General features: G+C 40.0%; 1 protein-coding gene across 2 annotated transcripts; it reads left to right on the forward strand.

Moving 5' to 3' along the window:
• The first annotated feature begins 542 nt into the window (after positions 1–542).
• Positions 543–8108, forward strand: LOC127809496 (sufE-like protein 2, chloroplastic). 2 transcript variants are annotated; one of them, XM_052348330.1, is made up of 2 exons: positions 543–1262; positions 7771–8108. In XM_052348330.1, the coding sequence occupies exons 1-2, from the start codon at positions 609–611 to the stop codon at positions 7807–7809; spliced, it is 693 nt and encodes a 230-aa protein (XP_052204290.1). In that variant the 5' UTR covers positions 543–608; the 3' UTR covers positions 7810–8108. The 2 variants fall into 2 exon arrangements, with proteins under 2 accessions (XP_052204290.1, XP_052204289.1); XM_052348329.1 differs by lacking the exon at positions 7771–8108 and adding an exon at positions 2245–2531.
• Positions 8109–20627: the final 12519 nt, after the last annotated feature.

The raw sequence follows: 20627 nt of genomic DNA on the forward strand, positions 1-20627 counted from the left end.
TATTGAGTCAAGATGTTGGCATGATTTGTGGGATAATAAAAGAGATTCTCAATTAATTAAATGTATGTTAATGATGAATCAAGATTATATCAAATCAACAGATGTCTCAGCAACAAAAAAAAATAATGATGGCTTTAGTCCTTTTATTAATAAACCAATCTTAAAAGTTGAAATTGACAAAATTCAATTCAGCGCTTTGGAATGAAATTATTTGTCGTCTTATATTTGTATGTTTCCCTGGGAAAGTGGAACCAACGGCTCGGCTTCCCAAACTTTGTTCTTAATTTATATATATATATATATATATATATAAAATGATAAATTATGTTACGTCCTTATCACTAATTTTAATTAGCTTAATAAATTATAATTATTAAAATAACTTGAAAAATTTCAAACTACAAAGTGACGTAGAATAAAATAATATAATTGCCTTGAATTTATATTTAGATAATAATAGTGCAATTAAGGGTGTATTAAAAAAGAAAATAGTGATTAAAATAGCTGATTTGCATAAATAATGAACAAATGTTTGGGAGGGGGTCTCTCTCACTTTGGGTTCTCAACTAATTTCCCCGCGTTTTCATCCCTTTCCTCCACACGAACAAATGACAACAACCATAACTCTCCCCTCTTTTCGTTCCCACTTTCCTTCATTTTCTCTGCATCCAAACATGAACTCCGCCACCCTAAAATCTCCCCCTTGCCCGAAACCCTCCAGATGGGTTCGGTTCAGACCCAAACAAGAACCCATAAAACAACTCAAATGCTTCCACAGCTCCGTCCCCGAGTCCGGCAGGCTCCACCACCTGGTCTCCGAGTTCAAGGCCTTGCCGGAGCCGATCGACCGGGTGAAGCGGCTGCTGCGCTACGCGGAGGCGCTCCCTCGGTTGGACGAGTCGGGTCGGGTTGAGGTCAACCGGGTGCCGGGCTGCGCCGCGCAGGTTTGGGTGGAGGCTAGAATGGATTCAAACGGGCTGATGAGGTTCAGGGCCGACAGCGATTCGGAGATCAGTAAAGGGTTCTGCTCGTGCCTGATTTGGGTGCTCGACGGGGCGCCGCCGGAGGCGGTGGCTGCGGTGGCGGCGGAGGATCTGGCGGAGGTGCATGTAGGGCTGAGTGGGAGGACGCCGTCGAGGGTGAACACGTGGCAGAATGTCCTGGTGAGCATGCAGAAAAGGACCCGATTGTTGGTTGAGCAGAGACGAACGGCGGTCGCCATCGATGAAATCGCCTCCGAAGGAATCCATGGCAAAACACAGGTATATTCCTATCCAGGTTTACGAAGTCAATGTTTGAGGTCAATTATTATATCAATGGACTTTATGGAGATAATTTTGATGATTGATGGGCTGTTTTACTTTTATCTGTAAAAGGTGAGTTTGATTGGGTGAAATTTATTTTTTATTCAAATTTTAAGAAATTTTATTAAATAGTTTTTTTTTTATTTTATAAAATTTAAATTTCATTTTAATTTAAAAAATATATATTTTCTTTGAAATTAAGAAATTAAAATTTTTAGGAATTAAGATGAGAATTAAAATTTTATAAAATTAAAATTCTGCCCTACTTTCTACGCACAAACACACCCTAAATTCAGTTGAGGTATATGAATCTCCATGGGTACTTGAGCACTCCTTGAGGATCTTATTTGTGATTGTGTGCCCACTTTTGAAAGAGAGAGTAGCAATAGCATTGTCTATGGCGCCCCAGTCATAGCTGTGCAAAGCATGTGAAGTTTTGCGGATAATATTAAGGATTAAATTTTTGTAATAATGTTTATACTATATAGAGGTATAAATTAAATATTATATTTTGTATTAGGTTATAACCACATTTGAGTTTACTCGACGAGTAAAACTGGAGAAATGTTGCTCGTCTCCAAGATTAATCAGGTAAAACTCGAAAGAAATTTGCAATATCTAAAAAAAAAAAAAAATAGCATTGTCAACTACAATGATATTCTTACCAATCATTATTATATTATACTAAAAATTGATAGAAAGCTACTTATTATTTTTATAGGAATTTTAATTAGTCTTTTTTTAATGTGATCTAACCATTTTAATTATGTTGCCCATAGCATACCTTATCCTCAACAAGTGTTACTCTTTTAAGGACAATTGCAGGTCTTAATCATCATTAAATAATGTTAAAAATTCAATCAGGGTAATTAAAGTCCTAATCACTCGGCAATAGTCAATAGTCGTACTAATATGGGCAATTTCTCCTTTCACATTACAGGAGAGATTCTGCACTCCAGGCGTGGTTCAGTTGTCTTGACAATAAGAGAGGGGCCTACGCTAGGGAAGAAACTAGGCTGCAGCTTCTGCATCGCCATGAAAGCCAATGGACAACTCATCCTCCTTCCTGCGGGGCTTTCAGGGCTGAATCAAGTGATAATTCCATTTTGAGGAGAAGATTTCAAGAATTGCATTTACGCTTTTGATGCAAAATTAGTGATTTGGCCGGTATGTTCTTAGGTGTAGAGATAGATATAAGCAATGAATGGAATTATATATTGACGACGATATCATCAGTTATGTGTCACATTTTCATTAAAAGAGATGATAAGAAGAGGAGATAATGACATATGATCTTCTTAATCTCCTTCAATAAAAAGGTGACACATAATTGATGATATCATCATTAATCATGAGTTTTAATATTATTTTATGAATATAAATGTAGTTAGAAGACAAATGAAAACTGCATTAATTGTACACATCATTAGTGATGATATCTTAATGATAATATCAATTATGTCTCAATATTAAAAACTAGAGGGCAAAGGCCTAAAGTCTTGATTGTGCTTAATTTTGAAAACGTATACTAACTTTAATCATTGGTGAGGTAGTAGTAAGTAGCTAGCTTGGTCAAACTGATTAAATTTATTTCTTTAATAAACATTCTACACTCTTAATTCATAAGCTATTACCTAATAAACTAAATCATTAAAGATATTTTATTATTTTTAAATTAAAAAGAAATAAATTTGATTTTTTATTATTAATATATAATTTTTATTACCATTTACTAATGACATAAGGCATAAATATTCCTCAAACTCTTCCCTTATAATTATTCCCTCCCCCCCCCCACCCTCTAATTTAAAAGTAAACCTATTATGTCTTTTAATTTTCAATTTTGATATAATCACACAACTCATCTCCCAAATGAGTGCGCATGAATCAGTAGGTCGTCGACGAGAGAGAGAGAGAGGAAACAGAGGTTGATGGCGAGGGAAATGGAGGAAATAAAGGTTGCCGGCAAGGAAAACGATGGGTCAGTCAACCAACGGGTGGTTTGGTTAGCTAAGGCGAGAGTGATGATGAGTGGGTCCATCAGCTTCCTCGCTGGTGACCTCTGTTTCCTCTTTATCCCTCGCTAGCAATCTACTGACAGTGAGCATATATCTCACGCACAGTTATTTGAGAGATTAAATGTGTGATTGTAACAAAATTGAAAGTTGAGAGGTATGATAAGTTCACTTTTCAATTGAAAGAGCCAAATGATTATAAAAAAAAAAAAACTTGATGGATGCCTTATGTGATTTACTAATTCTTTAGATTGTTAGGTTGTAGTATGCAATTGTAATTATCTTTATCTATAATCTATCTATATATATATACAATAAATTTATTTGAATAGAATCTATCTTGATAGAATTATATTTTTTTGTTATTTCAATTATTGATGTTAGGATAATTATATCATTTATCATTTTATTTACCAACAATACCCTTTTTAGCCATAATTTTTAAATTTTTTATAAGATTAAAATTGTCTTTTTATTTTGATAGATAAATTATACTAAAACAATTTCACCCATATGTACTTTTGGTAAATGGCATTATTGATGAAGGAGAACCCTATAGGTTCATAAATTACTCTTATACAACTAATAATGGCAAAGACACATGTTTGGCGGGAGACCAATCTAAGATCGCCATCCAGCCCGAATTTTGGAAGGACACGTGGCAAGGGCATCTCAACCAATTGGCTAAACCTATTGTTCAACAAAGATTCTCCGGATTCCTCGGCATCAACCATCGCTCCGAGGATCATGGAGATAAGGACTATCTCAAACCCCTCGGAAACAATTATCATATCCATATCTTCAAGATCATGGTTCCGCAATGGAAGGGATCGAGATCCCGGCGATTCGAAAAGGGAATCCTTAATTATCTTGACAGAATGATAAAAAGAAGGCAACTAAGATGAGTAAAGGATTCCACTTTTTCTTTTTTCCTAAGTTTTTTACTGTATACTGAGAATTAGAGATAAATCGATGAACTAACTTGAGCGTCGGAGTGATCACGGGGGAGAAAGTCCCCAATTTCATCTTTTTGCAGGTACTTGGTTCGAGACAGAGGAAGGTGATCGGCTACCGCATCATCATTTGGTGCCCACCATGGGGCCGAGGCATTTTTCTCTGTCTCTCCAGTACGTCTGTCCTCGACGTTCAAGTTCTCTCTCTGTCTTAATGGCAACCAAAAGGCACCAATCTCGGCTGCTGATGGTAACCCTGTCTCGAAGTCAAGTCATAACAATCCTCTGATGAGCCAGCAGGGGAGAGACCGTAGCTCAGACCATCCTCCTCTCCCGCCTAATCGGATTACGCTTTTGGAGAATCAGGTCTAATGTTTAACGGAGTTGCTTACTGGCTTCCTAGACCACTAGCACCAGCAGGCCCATTATTCTCAAGTAGCGGGAAGGCAGAAGCCCCCACAAGAGGAAGAATCTTACTCTCATGAGGCAAACTCGCGAGGAGGAGGACAAGAAGATAGGCAATGGGAGGCTGAACAATCTTCCAGCATATCGCATGCCCAATAGCAAGGAAGGAGGCTGCGTTAGCTGGAGAAGGAGATTACGGCTTTAAAGCCAAAGCAGGGAGAGTCCAGTGGGACGGTTGTGAACCAACCCCTCAGTCCAGAGATTATGGTCGCGATGTCGCCTGAGCGCCTTCGCATTCTAGATATCAAGCCCTTTGTGGGGACTATTGACCCAATGGATCACCTGGATCTTTTTACTTCTCAATTGATGGTGCAAGACTCGTCCGATGTAATGTGGTGTAGAGTTTTCCTGGCTAAACTAGAGGGGCATGCGCACGCCTGGTACTTAAATCTAGCCCATCACTCAATAGCCAACTTTGTGCAGCTTCGAAGTAGTTTTCTGGCTCACTTCACACCTCTTTGAAGGCATTGGAGATCCACTATGGCCCTCATTAGCCTAAAGCAGAACGAGGGCAAATCCTTGAAGGATTTTGTCTCGAGGTTTAATATGGAGGCCTTGAGTATCGAGAACTTCAACCACAATGTTGCTATGGTGGCATTCCAGAATGCCTTAAGGCTCGGCCCATTCACTCAATCATTGGCCAAAACTCCCTCGCTCACGTTCACGGATATCCTTGGCCGGGCAATGAAGTATATTAATGTTGAGGAAGTTATGCAGGCGAAGAGAGCCGAATACACCGAGAAAAAAAAGAAAAAGAAGCATTCCAAATAGAATAAGAGTGAAGTTAGAAGGGAGGATCGTAAAGAGAAGCACCATCCTTGGTGGGAATCGAGTAGTTTCACTCCCCTGAATGCTCCTAGGGCAGAGATCCTTGCCATTATTGAGGGAAATGACTATTTGGAGAAGCCACTGCCTATACGGACACCGTCCAATAAGATGAATCAGAATAAATATTGTCGCCTCCACCGAGATCATGGCCATGATACAGAGGAATGCCACCAGTTAAATGAGGAGATCCAAGAGCTCATCAATCGGGGTTTTCTCAGGAGTTTTGTGGCCAGGGAAACAGATCCACGGAAGGGGCGAGAAAGGCGTTCGTGAACTCCTCCTCCCAGGCAAGACCTAGCTAAGGAATGGGATTGTGTTCAGAGTTCCCCTTGGAGGGAGAGGCCACTACAAGCGGAAGAAGATCATCCCCAGCCTCCCGTGTTCCATACCCTTGCGGTGGGGGAAATCCCAAAAGAGAGGGGTGAGGAGGACTTGGGAGCGAGCCGGGCCTCGAGGGTGAAGAGGTCGAGGAAAGGAGAGACGATCTCCTTTTCAGATAATGACCTCCCAGGGTATCTGAACCGAAATGATCCATTGGTGATAATAATCGAACTTAGAAAGTGGGAGCTTCGGCCGATCCTAGTAGATCCAGGCAGTTCTTCAGAGATCTTATATAGGCAAGCTTGCTTAGACATGGGGTACCGAATGGAGCAGCTGAGACCGGCCCGTGTCCCCTTGTCGGGTTTGGTAGAGAAGCAGTGTACTCTAATGGAGTCATTCAACTTTCATTCATTTTGGGAAAGGGTCCCCAAATCTCTCGGGCCATGCTGGATATCTTGGTGGTAGACATGCCTGTAGCTTATAACATGATTCTAGGAAGGTCATGCCTCAATGCTCTTCAAGTTATCCCTAGCACTTATCATATGATGATGAAGTTCCCCACAACTAATGGGGTAGGGAAGGTGCGGGGAGATTTTTGTTCTGCCCAGGAATGTTACATGGCATCCATAGGTGTCGCGAGGGGTGTAAAGACCCTGTGAGGAAAGATGGAGGAGAATCTTCTGCAGGGGGAAACTTCTAGTCATAGGAAGGATTTAAAAGGAGGAAGAACGGGGGGACCCCAGCCAGCCGTTAGTTTTTTATTGGATGGGTTGGGGGACCCAAAGACGACCTATCCCTTGGACAAGATCAAGGAGGTAACTTTGAAGGAAGATCACCCTGATCATTATATAAAGATAAGTGTTGAGATGAAAGACCCCCTGAGGAATCCATGGCAAAACACAGGTATATTCCTATCCATGTTTACGAAGCCAATGTTTGAGGTCAATTATTATATCAATGGACTTTATGGAGATAATTTTGATGATTGATGGGCTGTTTTACTTTTATCCGTAAAAGGTGAGTTTGATTGGGTGAAATTTATTTTTTATTCAAATTTTAAAAATTTTTATTAAATAGTTTTTTTTATTTTATAAAATTTAAAATTTATTTTAATTTAAAAAATGTATATTTTCTTTGAAATTAAGAAATTAAAATTTTTAAGAATTAAAATAATAATTAAAATTTCATGAAATTAAAATTCTGCCGTACTTTCTACGCACAAACACACCCTAAATTCAGTTGAGGTATATGAATCCATGGGTACTTGAGCACTCCTTGAGGATCTTATTTGTGATTGTGTGCCCACTTTTGAGAGAGAGAGAGAGTAGCAATAGCATTGTCTATGGCGCCCCAGTCAAAGCTGTGCAAAGCATGTGAAGTTTTGCAGATAATATCAAGGATTAAATTTTTGTAATAATGTTTATACTATATAGAGGTATAAATTAAATATTATATTCTGTATTAGGTTATAATCGCATTCGAGTTTACTCGACGAGTAAAACCAGAGAAATGTTACTTGTCTCCAAGATTAATCAGGTAAAACTTGAAAGAAATTTGCAATATCTAAAAAAAAAAAAAATAGCATTGTCAACTACAATGATTTTCTTACCAATCATTATTATATGATACTAAAAATTGATAGAAAGCTACTTATTATTTTTATAGGAATTTTAATTAGTCTTTTTCTAATGTGATCTAACCATTTTAATTATGTTCCCCATAGCATACCTTATCTTCAATAAGTGTTACTCTTTTAAGGACAATTGCAGGTCTTAATCATCATTAAATAATGTTAAAAATTCAATCAGGGTAATTAAAGTCCTAATCACTCGGCAATAGTCAATAGTCGTACTAATATGGGCAATTTCTCCTTTCACATTACAGGAGAGATTCTGCACTCCAGGCGTGGTTCAGTTGTCTTGACAATAAGAGAGGGGCCTACGCTAGGGAAGAAACTAGGCTGCAGCTTCTGCATCGCCATGAAAGCCAATGGACAACTCATCCTCTTTCCTGCTGGGCTTTCAGGGCTGAATCAAGTGATAATTCCATTTTGAGGAGAAGATTTCAAGAATTGCATTTACGCTTTTGATGCAAAATTAGTGATTTGGCCAATATGTTCTTAGGTGTAGAGATAGATATAAGCAATGAATGGAATTATATATTGACAAAGATATCATCAGTTATGTGTCGCATTTTCATTAAAAGAGATGATAAGAGGAGGAGATAATAACATATGATCTTCTTAATCTCTTTCAATAAAAAAAAGCGACACATGATTGATGACATCATCATTAATTACGAATTCTTAATATTATTTTATAAATATAAATATACTTAGAAGACAAATGAAAACTTCATTATTTTACACATCACTAGTGATGATATCTTAATGATAATATCAATTATGTCTCAATATTAAAAACTAGAGGGCAAAGGCCTAAAGTCTTGATTGTGCTTAATTTTGAAAACGTATACTAACTTTAATCATTGGTGAGGCAGTAGTAAGTAGCTAGCTTGGTCAAACTGATTAAATTTATTTCTTTAATAAACATTCTACACTCTTAATTCATAAGCTATTACCTAATAAACTAAATCATTAAAGATATTTTATTATTTTTAAATTAAAAAGAAATAAATTTGATTTTTTATTATTAATAAAGAATTTCTATTACCATTTACTAATGACATAAGGCATAAATATTCCTCAAACTCTTCCCTTATAATTATTCCCTCCCCCCACCCTCTAATTTAAAAGTAGACCTATTATGTCTTTTAATTTTCAATTTTGATACAATCACACAACTCTTCTCTCAAATGAGTGCGCATGAATAAGTAGGTCGTCAACGAAAGAGAAGGAGGAAACAGAGGTTGATGGCGAGGGAAAAAGGAGGAAATAAAGGTTGCCGGCAAGGAAAACAATGGGTCAATCAGCCAATGGGTGGTTTGGTTAGCTAAGGCGAGAGTGATGATGGGTGGGTCCATCACCTTCCTCGTTGGTGACCTCTGTTTCCTCTTTATCCCTCGCCAGCAACCTACTGATAGTGAGCATATATCTCACGCACAGTTATTTGAGAGATGAAATGTGTGATTGTAACAAAATTAAAAGTTGAGAGGAATGATAAGTTCACTTTTCAATTGAAAGAGCCAAATGATTATAAAAATAAAAAACTCGATGGATGTCTCATGTGATTTACTAATTCTTTAGATTGTTAGGTTGTAGTATGCAATTGTAATTATCTTTATCTATAATCTATCTATATATATATACAATAAATTTATTTGAATAGAATCTATCTTGATAGAATTATATTTTTTTGTTATTTAAATTATTGATGTTAGGATAATTATGTCATTTATCATTTTATTTACCAACAATACTCTTTTTAGCCATAATTTTTAAATTTTTTATGAGATTAAAATTGTCTTTTTATTTTGATAGATAAATTATACTAAAATAGTTTCACCCATATGTACTTTTGGTAAATGGCATTATTAATGAAGGAGAACCCTACAGGTTCATAAATTACTCCTATACAACTAATAATGGCAAAGACACATGTTCGGCAGGAGACCAATCTAAGATCGCCATCCAACCCGAATTTTGGAAGGACACGTGGCAAAGGCATCTCAACTAATCGGCTAAACCTATTGTTCAACAAAGATTCTCTGGATTCCTCGGCATCAACCATCGCTCCGAGGATCATGGAGATAGGGACTATCTTAAACCCCTCGGAAACAATTATCATATCCATATCTTTAAGATCGTGGTTCCGCAAGGGAAGGGATCGAGATCCCGGTGATTTGAAAAGGGAATCCTTAATTATCTTGACATAATGATAAAAAGAAGGCAACTAAGGTGAGTAAGGGATTCCACTTTTTCTTTTTTCCTAAGTTCTTTACTGTATATTGAGAATTAGAGATAAACCAATGAACTAACTTGAGCGTCGGAGTGATCATGGGGGAGAAAGTCCCCAATTTCATCTTTTTGCAGGTACCTGGTTCGAGGCAGAGGAAGGTGATCGGCTACCGCATCATCATTTGGTGCCCACCATGGGGCTGATGCATTTTTCTTTGTCTCTCCAATACGTCTGTCCTCGACGTTCAAGTTCTCTCTCTGTCTTAATGGCAACCAAAAGGCACCAATCTCGGGCTGCCGATGGTAACCCTGCCCCGAAGTCAAGTCATAAGAATCCTCCGATGAGCCAGCAGGGGAGAGACCGTAGCTCAGACCATCCTCATCTCCCGCCTGATCGAATTACGCTTTTGGAGAATCAGGTCTAACATCTAACAGAGTTGCTTACTGGCTTCCTAGACCACCAGCACCAGCAGGCCCATTATTCTCAAGCAACGAGAAGGCAGAACCCCCACAAGAGGAAGGATCTTACCCACGTGAGGCAAACCCGCGAGGAGGAGGACAAGAAGATAGGCAATGGGAGGCCGAACAATCTTCCAGCATATCACATGCCCAACAACAAGAAAGGAGGCTGCGTTAGCTGGAGAGGGAGATTGCGGCTTTAAAGCCAAAGCAGGAAGAGTCTAGTGGGACGATTGTGAACCAGCCCCTCAGTCCAAAGATTATGGTCGCGATGTCGCCTAAGCGCCTTCGCATTCTAGCTATCAAGCCCTCTGCAGGGACTATTGACCCGATGGATCACTTGGATCTTTTTACTTCTCAATTGATGGTGCAAGACTTGTCCGATGCAATGTGGTGTAGAGTTTTCCTGGCTAAACTAGAGGGGCATGCGCACGCCTGGTACTTAAATCTTGCCCATCACTCAATAGCCAACTTCGTGCAGCTTCGAAGTAGTTTTCTGGCTCGCTTCACACCTCTTTGAAGGCATCGGAGATCTACTATGGCCCTCATTAGCCTAAAGCAGAACCAGGGAAAATCCTTGAAGGATTTCGTCTCGAGGTTTAATATGGAGGCCTTGAGTATCGAGAACTTCAACCATAGTGTTGCTATGGTGGCATTCCAGAATGCCTTAAGGCTCGGCCCATTCACTCAGTCATTGGCCAAAACTCCCTCGCTCACGTTCACAGATATCCTTGGCCGGGCAATGAAGTATATTAATGCTGAAGAAGTTATGCAGGCGAAGAGAGCCGAATACACCGAGAAAAAAGAGAAAAAGAAGCATTCCAAATAGAATAAGAGTGAAGTTAGAAGGGAGGATCGTAAAGAGAAGCACCATCCTTGGTGGGAATCGAGTAGTTTCACTCCCCTGAATGCTCCTAGGGCGGAGATCCTTGCCACTATTGAGGGAAATGACTATTTAGAGAAGCCACTGCCTATACGGACACCGTCCAATAAGATGAATCAGAATAAATATTGTCGCCTCCACCGAGATCATGGCCATGATACAGAGGAATGCCACCAGTTAAATGAGGAGATCCAAGAGCTCATCAATCGGGGTTTTCTCAGGAGTTTTGTGGCCAGGGAAACAGATCCACGAAAGGGGCGAGAAAGGCGTTCGTGAACTCCTCCTCCCAAGCAAGACCTAGCTGAGGAACGGGATTGTGTTCAGAGTTTCCCTTGGAGGGAGAGGCCACTGCAAGCGGGAGAAGATCATCCCTAGCCTCCCGTGTTCCATACCCTTGCGGTGGGGGAAATCCCAAAAGAGAGGGGTGAGGAGGACTTGGGAGCGAGCCGGGCCTCGAGGGTGAAGAGGTCGAGGAAATGAGAGACAATCTCCTTTTCAGATAATGACCTCCTAGGGTATCCGAACCGAAATGATCCATTGGTGATAATAGCCGAACTTAGAAAGTGGGAGCTTCGGCCAATCCTAGTAGATCCGGGCAGTTCTTCAGAGATCTTATATAGGCAAGCTTGCTTAGGCATGGGGTACCGAATGGAGCAGCTGAGACCGACCCATGTCCCCTTGGTCGGGTTTGGTAGAGAAGCAGTGTACTCTGATGGATTCATTCAACTTTCATTCATTTTGGGAAAGGGTCCCCAAATCTCTCGGGTCATGCTGGATATCTTGGTGGCAAACATGCATGTAGCTTATAACATGATTATAGGAAGGTCAAGCCTCAATGCTCTTCAAGTTATCCCTAGCACTTATCATATGATGATGAAGTTCCCCACAGCTAATGGGGTAGGGAAGGTGCGGGGAGATTTTTGTTCGGCCCAGGAATGTTACATGGCATCCATAGGTGTCGCAAGAGGTGTAGAGACCCCGTGAGGAAAGATGGAGGAGAATCTTCCGCAGGGGGGAAACTTTTAGTCATAGGAAGGATTTAGAAGGAGGAAGAGCGGGGGAACCCTAGCCAGCCGTTAGTTTTTTATTGGATGGGTTGGGGGACCCAAAGACGGCCTAGCCCGTGGACAAGATCAAGGAGGTACCTTTGAGGGAAGATCACCCTAATCATTATATAAAGATAAGTGTTGAGATGAAAGACCCCCTGAGGGGTTAAATTTTAGCCTTCCTTCGACAGTACGCAAATGTCTTCGCATGGACAGCCCAAGACATGTCTGGGGTCGATCCGAAGGTTATGACACACAGGTTGGGAATATATCCAGGTTTTCGACCTATCAAACAAAAGAAGCGAAGTTTTACCCTAGAAAGAGCCAAAACGATTGAAGAGGATGTAAAAAAGTTGTTGGAGGTGTTATACATTCAGGAGCTTGATTATCCCAATTGGTTAGCAAATGTGGTGTTGGTGCCCAAAGGAGATGGCAAGTGGAGGCTTTGCATCGACTTCACTGACCTGAATAAGGCTTGCCCGAAGGATAACTACCCCCTTCCTCGGATAGATGCCTTAATTGATGGGATGACTGGCTGTTTACTGAATAGTTTTCTAGACGCCTTTCAGGGATACCACCAGATTCCAATACACCCCGAAGATCAGGAAAAGACGACGATTATAACTAATAAAGCAACCTACTGTTACATAATAATGTCGTTCGGGCTAAAGAATGCTGGGGCCACCTACCAACGTTTGGTGAATAAGCTTTTCTAACATCAGCTGGGCCGAAACATAGAGGCTTATGTAGATGACATGCTGGTGAAAAATCTCGTTGTCGAGCAACATCTTGTAGATTTGGAAGAATGTTTCTAAACTCTTCATAAGTTTCATGTAAAACTTAATCCTATTAAATGTGCTTTTGGAGTTTCTGCAAGAAAATTCCTAGGTTATATAATCCATCACCAAGGGATTGAGGTGAACCTAGCAAAGGTTAAATCCATTCTGGACATGCCGGCTCCAAGGAACACCAAGGAAGTACAGAGCCAAACAGGAACAATGACGGCTTTAGGGAGATTCTTCTCTCGATTGGCGGAGAAGGGTCTTCCTTTCTATAAAGCCCTATCAAAGGCGAAGAATTTTGTTTGGGATGATGAATGTCAAGAAGCTTTCAGCAAACTGAATGAACATCTGGCTTCGCCTCCAGTTCTCACCAAGCCTTAGTAAGGGGAACATCTATATCTTTATTTGGCAGTGGTTGAAGAGGCCATAAGTTCGGTGCTAGTCCGAGAAGAAGACAAAAGACATAGGCCTTTTTATTATGCCAGTAAGCAATTGACATGGGTTGAGGTTCGGTATTCTCCCATAGAGAATATGGCTTTTGCCTTGATAATCTCGGCGAGGAAACTTTGACCTTACTTTTAAGCTCATACTATTATTGTGCTCACTAACCAAACTTTGAGGCAGGTACTTAGTAAACCGGAGCTCTCAGGAAGATTGATGAAATGGGCGATGGAGCTCACGGCTTTTGATATTGAGTATAGTCCTCGACAGGCTATCAAGGCCCAGGCATTGGCAGATTTTATCGCCGAAGGGGTTGGATTTCAAGAGGCTACGGAACATGATCAAAGGCCATGGATGTTGGCTGTGGATGGAAGTTCGACCTCGAGCGATGGCGGAGCAGGGCTGATGATCAGAAGCCCTAATGGACAAACTTGGCCTTATACCTTGCATTTCGAGTTCCGAGCATCTAATAATGAAGTTGAAAATGAGGCCCTGCTAGCAAGACTGAGGTTGGTTGAGCAGTTGGGAGCACAACGAATCAATGTGAGTTTGGACTCCAATTTGGTAGTACAACAATTGAATGGGGAATACGAAGCTCGAGAAGGTCACATAGCAAAATATCTGGCTATGGTTAAAGAGCTGATGGTGCGCTTCCAATCAATGAAGGTGGAATATGTTCCTCGGGCCATGAATATGGAGGCAGATCTTTTGTCCCAAATTCGCTTCGTCCTCTTTCCCTACGAGCTCTCGAGAAATCCGAATTGAGTCTCTACCGTAAAAGAGCATTGAGGAGTTAGCTGAACAAATGTGTGTTGATACTGAACCTAGTTGGATGGATCCTATGCTTTTATACTTGAAGGAGAGAAAGCTTCCCAAAGGCGATTCAAAAGCTCGGGAGATCAAGAGGAAGGCCCAAAGTTTTGTGGTAATCGATGGGGAGCTCTATAGGAGGTCATTTTCGTAGCCCCTACTCAATTGTATCTGACCCCGAGAAGCAGACTACATCTTGAAAGGGATCCACGAGGGGATATGCGGAAACCATATTGGGGCTCGAACCCTTAGCCAAAAGGCTATTCGGCAAGGCTATTATTGGCCAACAATAGCGAAGGACTCAGAGCAGTTGGTCAGAGCCTGCGATAGATGCCAGCAAACTTCCAACCTAGTTCATGTACTAGCTGTCACCTTAACTCATCTGGTCACGTCTTGCCTTTTTTCTCAGTGGGGCATCGACATCTTGGGTCATTTCCCTCCAATGGCTAGCTAAGTTAAATATATTACAGCCGTCATCGATTATTTCACGAAATGGATCGAAGCAGAACCAGTGGCCTCCATTACTCTCGGCGAGTGAAACAGTTTCTACGAAAGAATGTGGTGTGTCGATTCGAAATCCCTCGAGTCCTAATTTCAGATAACAGCACTCATTTCGCTAACTGATCGGTGCAAGAATGGTGCCAGGAGTTGGGAATAAGGCATTATTTCACTTCGGTGGCCCATTCGCAGGCCAACGGCTAAATCGAGCTCGTGAACCAAACCTTATTGCATAGTCTAAAGGCCCATGTGGATAGAACAGATGGAAGCTGGATAGATGAATTACCAAGTATCTTATGGTCTTACCGAACCACGGTGAAGGTATCTACAGATGAGACTCCATTCAACCTATGTTATGGTTCGGAAGCTTTGGTCCTGGTCGAAATAGGAGTACCAACCCTTAGAGTGGAACTTTTCAACCCAGAGTCCAATGAATAGAATCTAAGAGACAACTTAGATCTCCTGGATGAACTTCATGATCAGGTGAAGATTCAACAAGCAGTGTACAATCGGCGTATTGAAAAGTACTACAACCGAAGAGTTGAAGCTCGGAGCTTCCTTCCTGGAGATTAGGTGTTGTGGCAAGCAGATGTTCATGGTGCTCAAGGAGCAAATAAGTTGATGCCTAATTGGGAGGGCCCTTTAAGAGTGGTGGAAGCCCTCACTCCTGACACTTATAAACTCGAGACCGCGGAGGGTGCACCCGTTAAAAATACTTGGAATGTGCAAAATTTGAGAAAATTTTATCAGTAATGTTCCTTATTATTATAACTCTCGAAATAAATTTATTTTTTTTCTCCCAACAGTTGAGGCTCCTCACAGCAAAAGATCCCAAGGGACTACCCCTGACAAAAAATAAGGCTAACCTTGAGGGATTAAAACCCCGAGTAAAGAAAAAGGATTAGACGTGATCCTTGGGGGGGGCTCGAAGCCTCGATCAAACAAAAAAGGATCAGATGTGATCCTTAGGGGGCCTTGAACCTCCGAAAAGAAGAAAAGGAAAAAAGGGGAAAATGATCAAATCTAATCCTTGGGAGGCCTCCCTTCTGATAAAGGGCAAAGGAAATCCTCCAAGCATAAAAAGGGTTAGATAACGGGTTAAAAGTACCCCCCCAGTTACGTTCTCCTTCGAAGAGTTACGGTCTCTCTTAAAGAGTGATTAACTAATGTGAGTAATGTTCAATCTTGGGGGAGAAAATGAGCTCAAACCCTCGGAGGTAGAAGACACTTGGTGCTTGAAACCTTCGAAGACTTTGACACTCCTTGAGCCATTTAAATTAAAGAGCTCGAGGAGTGGGGGGCAAGTGATGAAGGAGAACCCTACGAGTTCACAAATTACTCCTATACAACTAATAATGGCAAAGACACATGTTTGGCTAGGGACTAATCTAAGATTGCCATCCAGCCCGAGTTTTGGAAAAACATGTGGCAAGGGCATCTCAACCAACCGACTAAACCTATTGTTCAAAAAAGATTCTCCGAATTCCTCGACATCAATCATCGCTCCGAGGATCATGGAGATAGGGACTATCTCGAACCCCTCGGAACTGATTATCATATCCATATCTTCAAGATCATGTCTCTTCCAAGAAAGGGATCGAGATCCCGACGATTCGAAAAGGGAATCCTTATCTTGACAGAAGGATAAAAACAAGGCAACTTAGATGAGTAAGGGATTCCACTCTCTCTTTTTAACTAAGTTCTTTACTGTATACTGAAAACTGGAGATAAACTGGTGAACTAACTTGAGCGTCAAAGTGATCACAGGGGAGAAAGTCCCCAACTTATCTCTTTGCAAGTACCTGGTCTGAGACAGAGAAAGGTGATCGGCTACCACATCATCAATTATATATTTGACAAAACAATACCACGTGTCAGCTTCTGTTGCAATATTTTTCCCGCCCAAAAATGTAACACCCTTATGAATGCATGCCGCAAATTCTCATTCATGCAACATACATCGGAATTCATTTAATTCTTCCCTTCGATGACTACATTAATATTTTATTGAAACTACCAATTTTGTTTCCTTGAAACTAATAGCTTTCTTTGCTAGAAATTATCTGTTTTAAGGCACCAACCAATAAACCATTTGAGTCCGACCACTGCATAATTACTATTCATGTGATTACCGATATATGCTATTAGTATATATTACTATGAAATTATTTATCAATATATATTACTAGAAAATTTTTATGGAAAAAAATATTTATTAAAATAAATTTATTGTATAAACTTATTTAAGGGTGTGCAAACAATCGGTTCAGTTACTGACTTGACAAAAAAATTAATAATTGAAAAAACTAAATTGATGTACAAAATCGAACCGAATGGACCAAGCAAACCCAAAAACAAAACTAACTAAAAATTGAAAAACTAAACAAAATTTGTAAAAATCGAAACGATCAAATAAACTAAACAAATCTAAAAAAAAAATCTAAAAATAACTTAATAGACCGAACTAATTTTCGGCCTTACTATTACTACCAGTTACTCAATCGAATAGTAATTCCAATGATCGGAACTAGTCATTGAATTCCCCCAACCGCGATGGTTCATACATCTAAAAATAAGTTTGATCTAATGGTTGATTTTTATAAATCTAAAAATTAATTTTATTGTCGAAATACTCAAAATTTATTTATGAAAAAACGTCGACGGCCATTGTCCACGGTCGATTCTGATGATCGGAATTGATCATCAGATTAGTCTTAGCTCAGCGACCCACATACCTTAAAATCAAAAGGATCTAACGATCAGATTTCAATAGACCTAGGTTTTAATGTAGAATACCCACCCACAAGAAGACCGTCAGAAAACTTAACAAAGGGGCTGAAACCCATATGCCGTAAATTGTTAATTTTAGAAAAGATTGCAAATAAAAACTCAATATGGGGAGAATAGTTTTTCATATTTCTTCAAAGAAAAATGTTGGGTATATAGCCTATAATGGATAACAAAAGAAATATAAAACATATCAACTTTAAGAAACATGGGATTCTCCTAACAATAATTCAAATGTTTCCTAACAATCAGGGATTATTCAACAACAATTAAAGATAACAGAAGGAAACATTTAACACTCTCCCTTAAACTAAATGATCTAGATACATTTAGTTTACTTCTGACATTGAACAAACACCAAGTGGTCTTATATGTTTCACAAAGGTCTCTAGTTTTAATGGTTTGGTTAAGATATTAGCAACTTGATCTTGACTTTTGCAGTAAACTAGCTCCACAACTTCATCTTTCGTCAGATCATGAAGAAAATGAAACATGATATCAATATGTTTACTCCTGCTATGTTGCATAGGATTTTTAGACAACTTGATAGTAGAAGTATTGTCACAATACAAAACTATTGGTCCCTTTTGAGCATGATGAACTTTTTAAGTAAACTCATCAGCCATACTCCTTGACATGCACAGGATGCAAATGCAATAAATTCAACTTCAATTGTGGACAAAGTGACCATTGGCTATTTTCTTGAGGACCAGGAAATAGCTGCATCACTTAAGAGAAAAACATAACATGTTGTGCTGTTTCAATCATTCAAGTCTCCTGCAAAATCATTGTCACTAAAGCTAATCAACTTATCACTACCACCCCTCTTATAAAAGACCCCATAATCACATGTTCCTTTCAGATATCGAAGGTCACTCTTTGTAGCTTGCAAATGAAGTTCTATAGGATTCTCCACAAACCTGCTAATTAAGCTTATAACAAACATCATATCCAACCTCGTAGCTTATTAGTACATCAAGTTGCCAACCAATTGCTTGTAGAAGGTCTGATCAACTTTCACTCCTCCCTCATCCTTTGAAATCTTGAAACTAGGGACAATTGGAATGTGAGAAGGATTGCAGTTCTCCATTTGGAATCTCTCTAAGATTTCTTGTGCATACTTCTTCTTATTGATGAAGATACCTGCAGCAGATTGCACAACTTTTATTCCAAGGAAGTATCTCATCTTCCCTAGATCTTTCATTTCAAATTCCTCCTTAATAAAGAGTTTAAACTCTCTAATCATTGATTCATCATTCCCTATGAATATTAAATCATCCACATATAAGCACACAATTAATAATTTACCTCCTCCTTCTATTTTGATGAATAATGTGTGCTCATATGTACATTTCTTAAACCCAGCCCTTGTGAAATACCCTCCTATCCAGCTATACCACGTTCTAGGTGCTTGTTTTAACCCATACAAATCCTTTCTCAATTTGTAAATCTCGTATTCATTCCCTTTGCTCACATATCCTTGTAGTTGCTCGATGAAAACTTGCTCTTTTAGCTCTCCATGCAAGAAAATTGATTTTACTTCAAGCAAAAATAAGATCGAATCATTGAGTGCTTCCAGGGAAATCACCAATTGAATTGTATCATGTCTTGCAACTGGTGCAAATATCTCATAATAATCAACCCCATACTTTTGTTTGTACCCTTTTGCTACAAGCCAAGCCTTGAATTTGCCAACCTCTCACTTCTCATTGAGCTTGGTTTTATAGATCCATTTTACACCTATTGCATTTTCTTCTTTAGGAGGATCAATTAACTCCCAAGTGTCATTTTCTCTTTGGCTTCAATCTTGGCATCCATTGCTTGTCTCCACTTCTTATTCTTAACTTCTTCGGTAAAAAGAATTGGATCACTGTCTGTAAAGTTCATGGTCATTGGCACCAGATTGCCACTAGGAAACTTGACCTTTAGGAGTAAGTTGTGCTTGGGTCGCCGTACTTGCATCACATTCTATGACACATACAAATAATCTAGACTCATAGAGATTTTACGTGGTTCGACTTATAGATTTACCTACTCCACGGGAATACAAGGTGATATATTCTTTTATTTATTGAGGGATATTATTACAATACAAAATTAAAGAGAATCCCAGCCCCCGACCGGATCGAGTAACGCTTATGGTGACAGGCTCGGCTCTACATCTCGTGCTTCTTCCCCTCTACTAGAGTTAATGACTGGTAAAGCTGGGAAGTACCTCTTGAGGTACACGGTGTTCCAAGTTTTTCCCATCGCCTCGCCTTGTAGTGTCTGCAGTATGCATGTGTTGGGTCCCAACATCTTCTAAATTCTGTAGGGCCTTTCGCAATTCGGGCTGGGTTTTCCTTCCTCTTCTTTTACCATCCTATGAATCCAAAATTTTCATTTGAACAATAAACTGTTCTACCCAAGTAAATAATTTAGTCATAGAATCCGGCTCGACGAAGGCTAGGGATCTTCTAAGCGGGGCATATGTAGTTCCGTTAAGTAGGGCTAACGCCGCCAATCCTATTGGGAGATCCCTTACTTCCTGTGTTGTGGCTCTGAATCGCTTGATATATTACTTTAGGGATTCATTAGGCTTTTGTTGCAAGCTCATCAGATATATAACACTCTTCTTCTTCGGGATGTAGATGAAGAATGCCTTTAGGAATTCTTTATTCAACTATTCGAATAATCGTATATGCCCTATTGGTAATTCAGTGAACCACTACTGAGCCTGTCCTACCAGGGAGAGCGGGAAAGCTCTACACCTAGTGACCTTATTCCACCTATGTAACACGACCACTGCGACGAAGTGTTATAGGTGCTTCTCCGGGTCCTCCTTTCCCAAGTATACCAAAAGCTACGGCAGCTTAAACCCTGGTTGCTTTCGGAGTTCCTCAAACAAAGGAAACCCCTTCGGGGGCGTTTTCTTTGGCACCATCATTACCTGCTTTTGCTTCAGCACCTCTCCTATAAGGCGTTTGATGTAAGACGCCTTGAGTGTTTCATTTTCTACTCCATTTTTGCAAGGAGATGGGACATAAGAAGCTCTTGAGTGAGTACTTTCTGCTGTCTCTTTATACAAGGGAGCTTTCCTGCCCTCCTGTCATGTTCTCTTCTCAGGTCTGTCATTTCTAGGACTTGGTTATTCGATCCTGGAGTTTCGATTCTTATCCCCTGTCGTGTGGTCCTTGGAA

The sequence above is a fragment of the Diospyros lotus genome, chromosome 9 (genome assembly GCF_014633365.1).
Source record: "Diospyros lotus cultivar Yz01 chromosome 9, ASM1463336v1, whole genome shotgun sequence".
Lineage (NCBI taxonomy): Eukaryota > Viridiplantae > Streptophyta > Magnoliopsida > Ericales > Ebenaceae > Diospyros > Diospyros lotus.

What these genes read in the sequence shown, in the direction of transcription:
- LOC127809496 (XM_052348330.1), top strand. Translation starts at nt 609, where the DNA reads ATGACAACAACCATAACTCTCCCCTCTTTTCGTTCCCACTTTCCTTCA. An exon ending in GAATCCATGGCAAAACACAG is followed by an intron (nt 1,263 to 7,770) that starts GTATATTCCTAT and finishes TTCACATTACAG; the next exon opens with GAGAGATTCTGCACTCCAGG.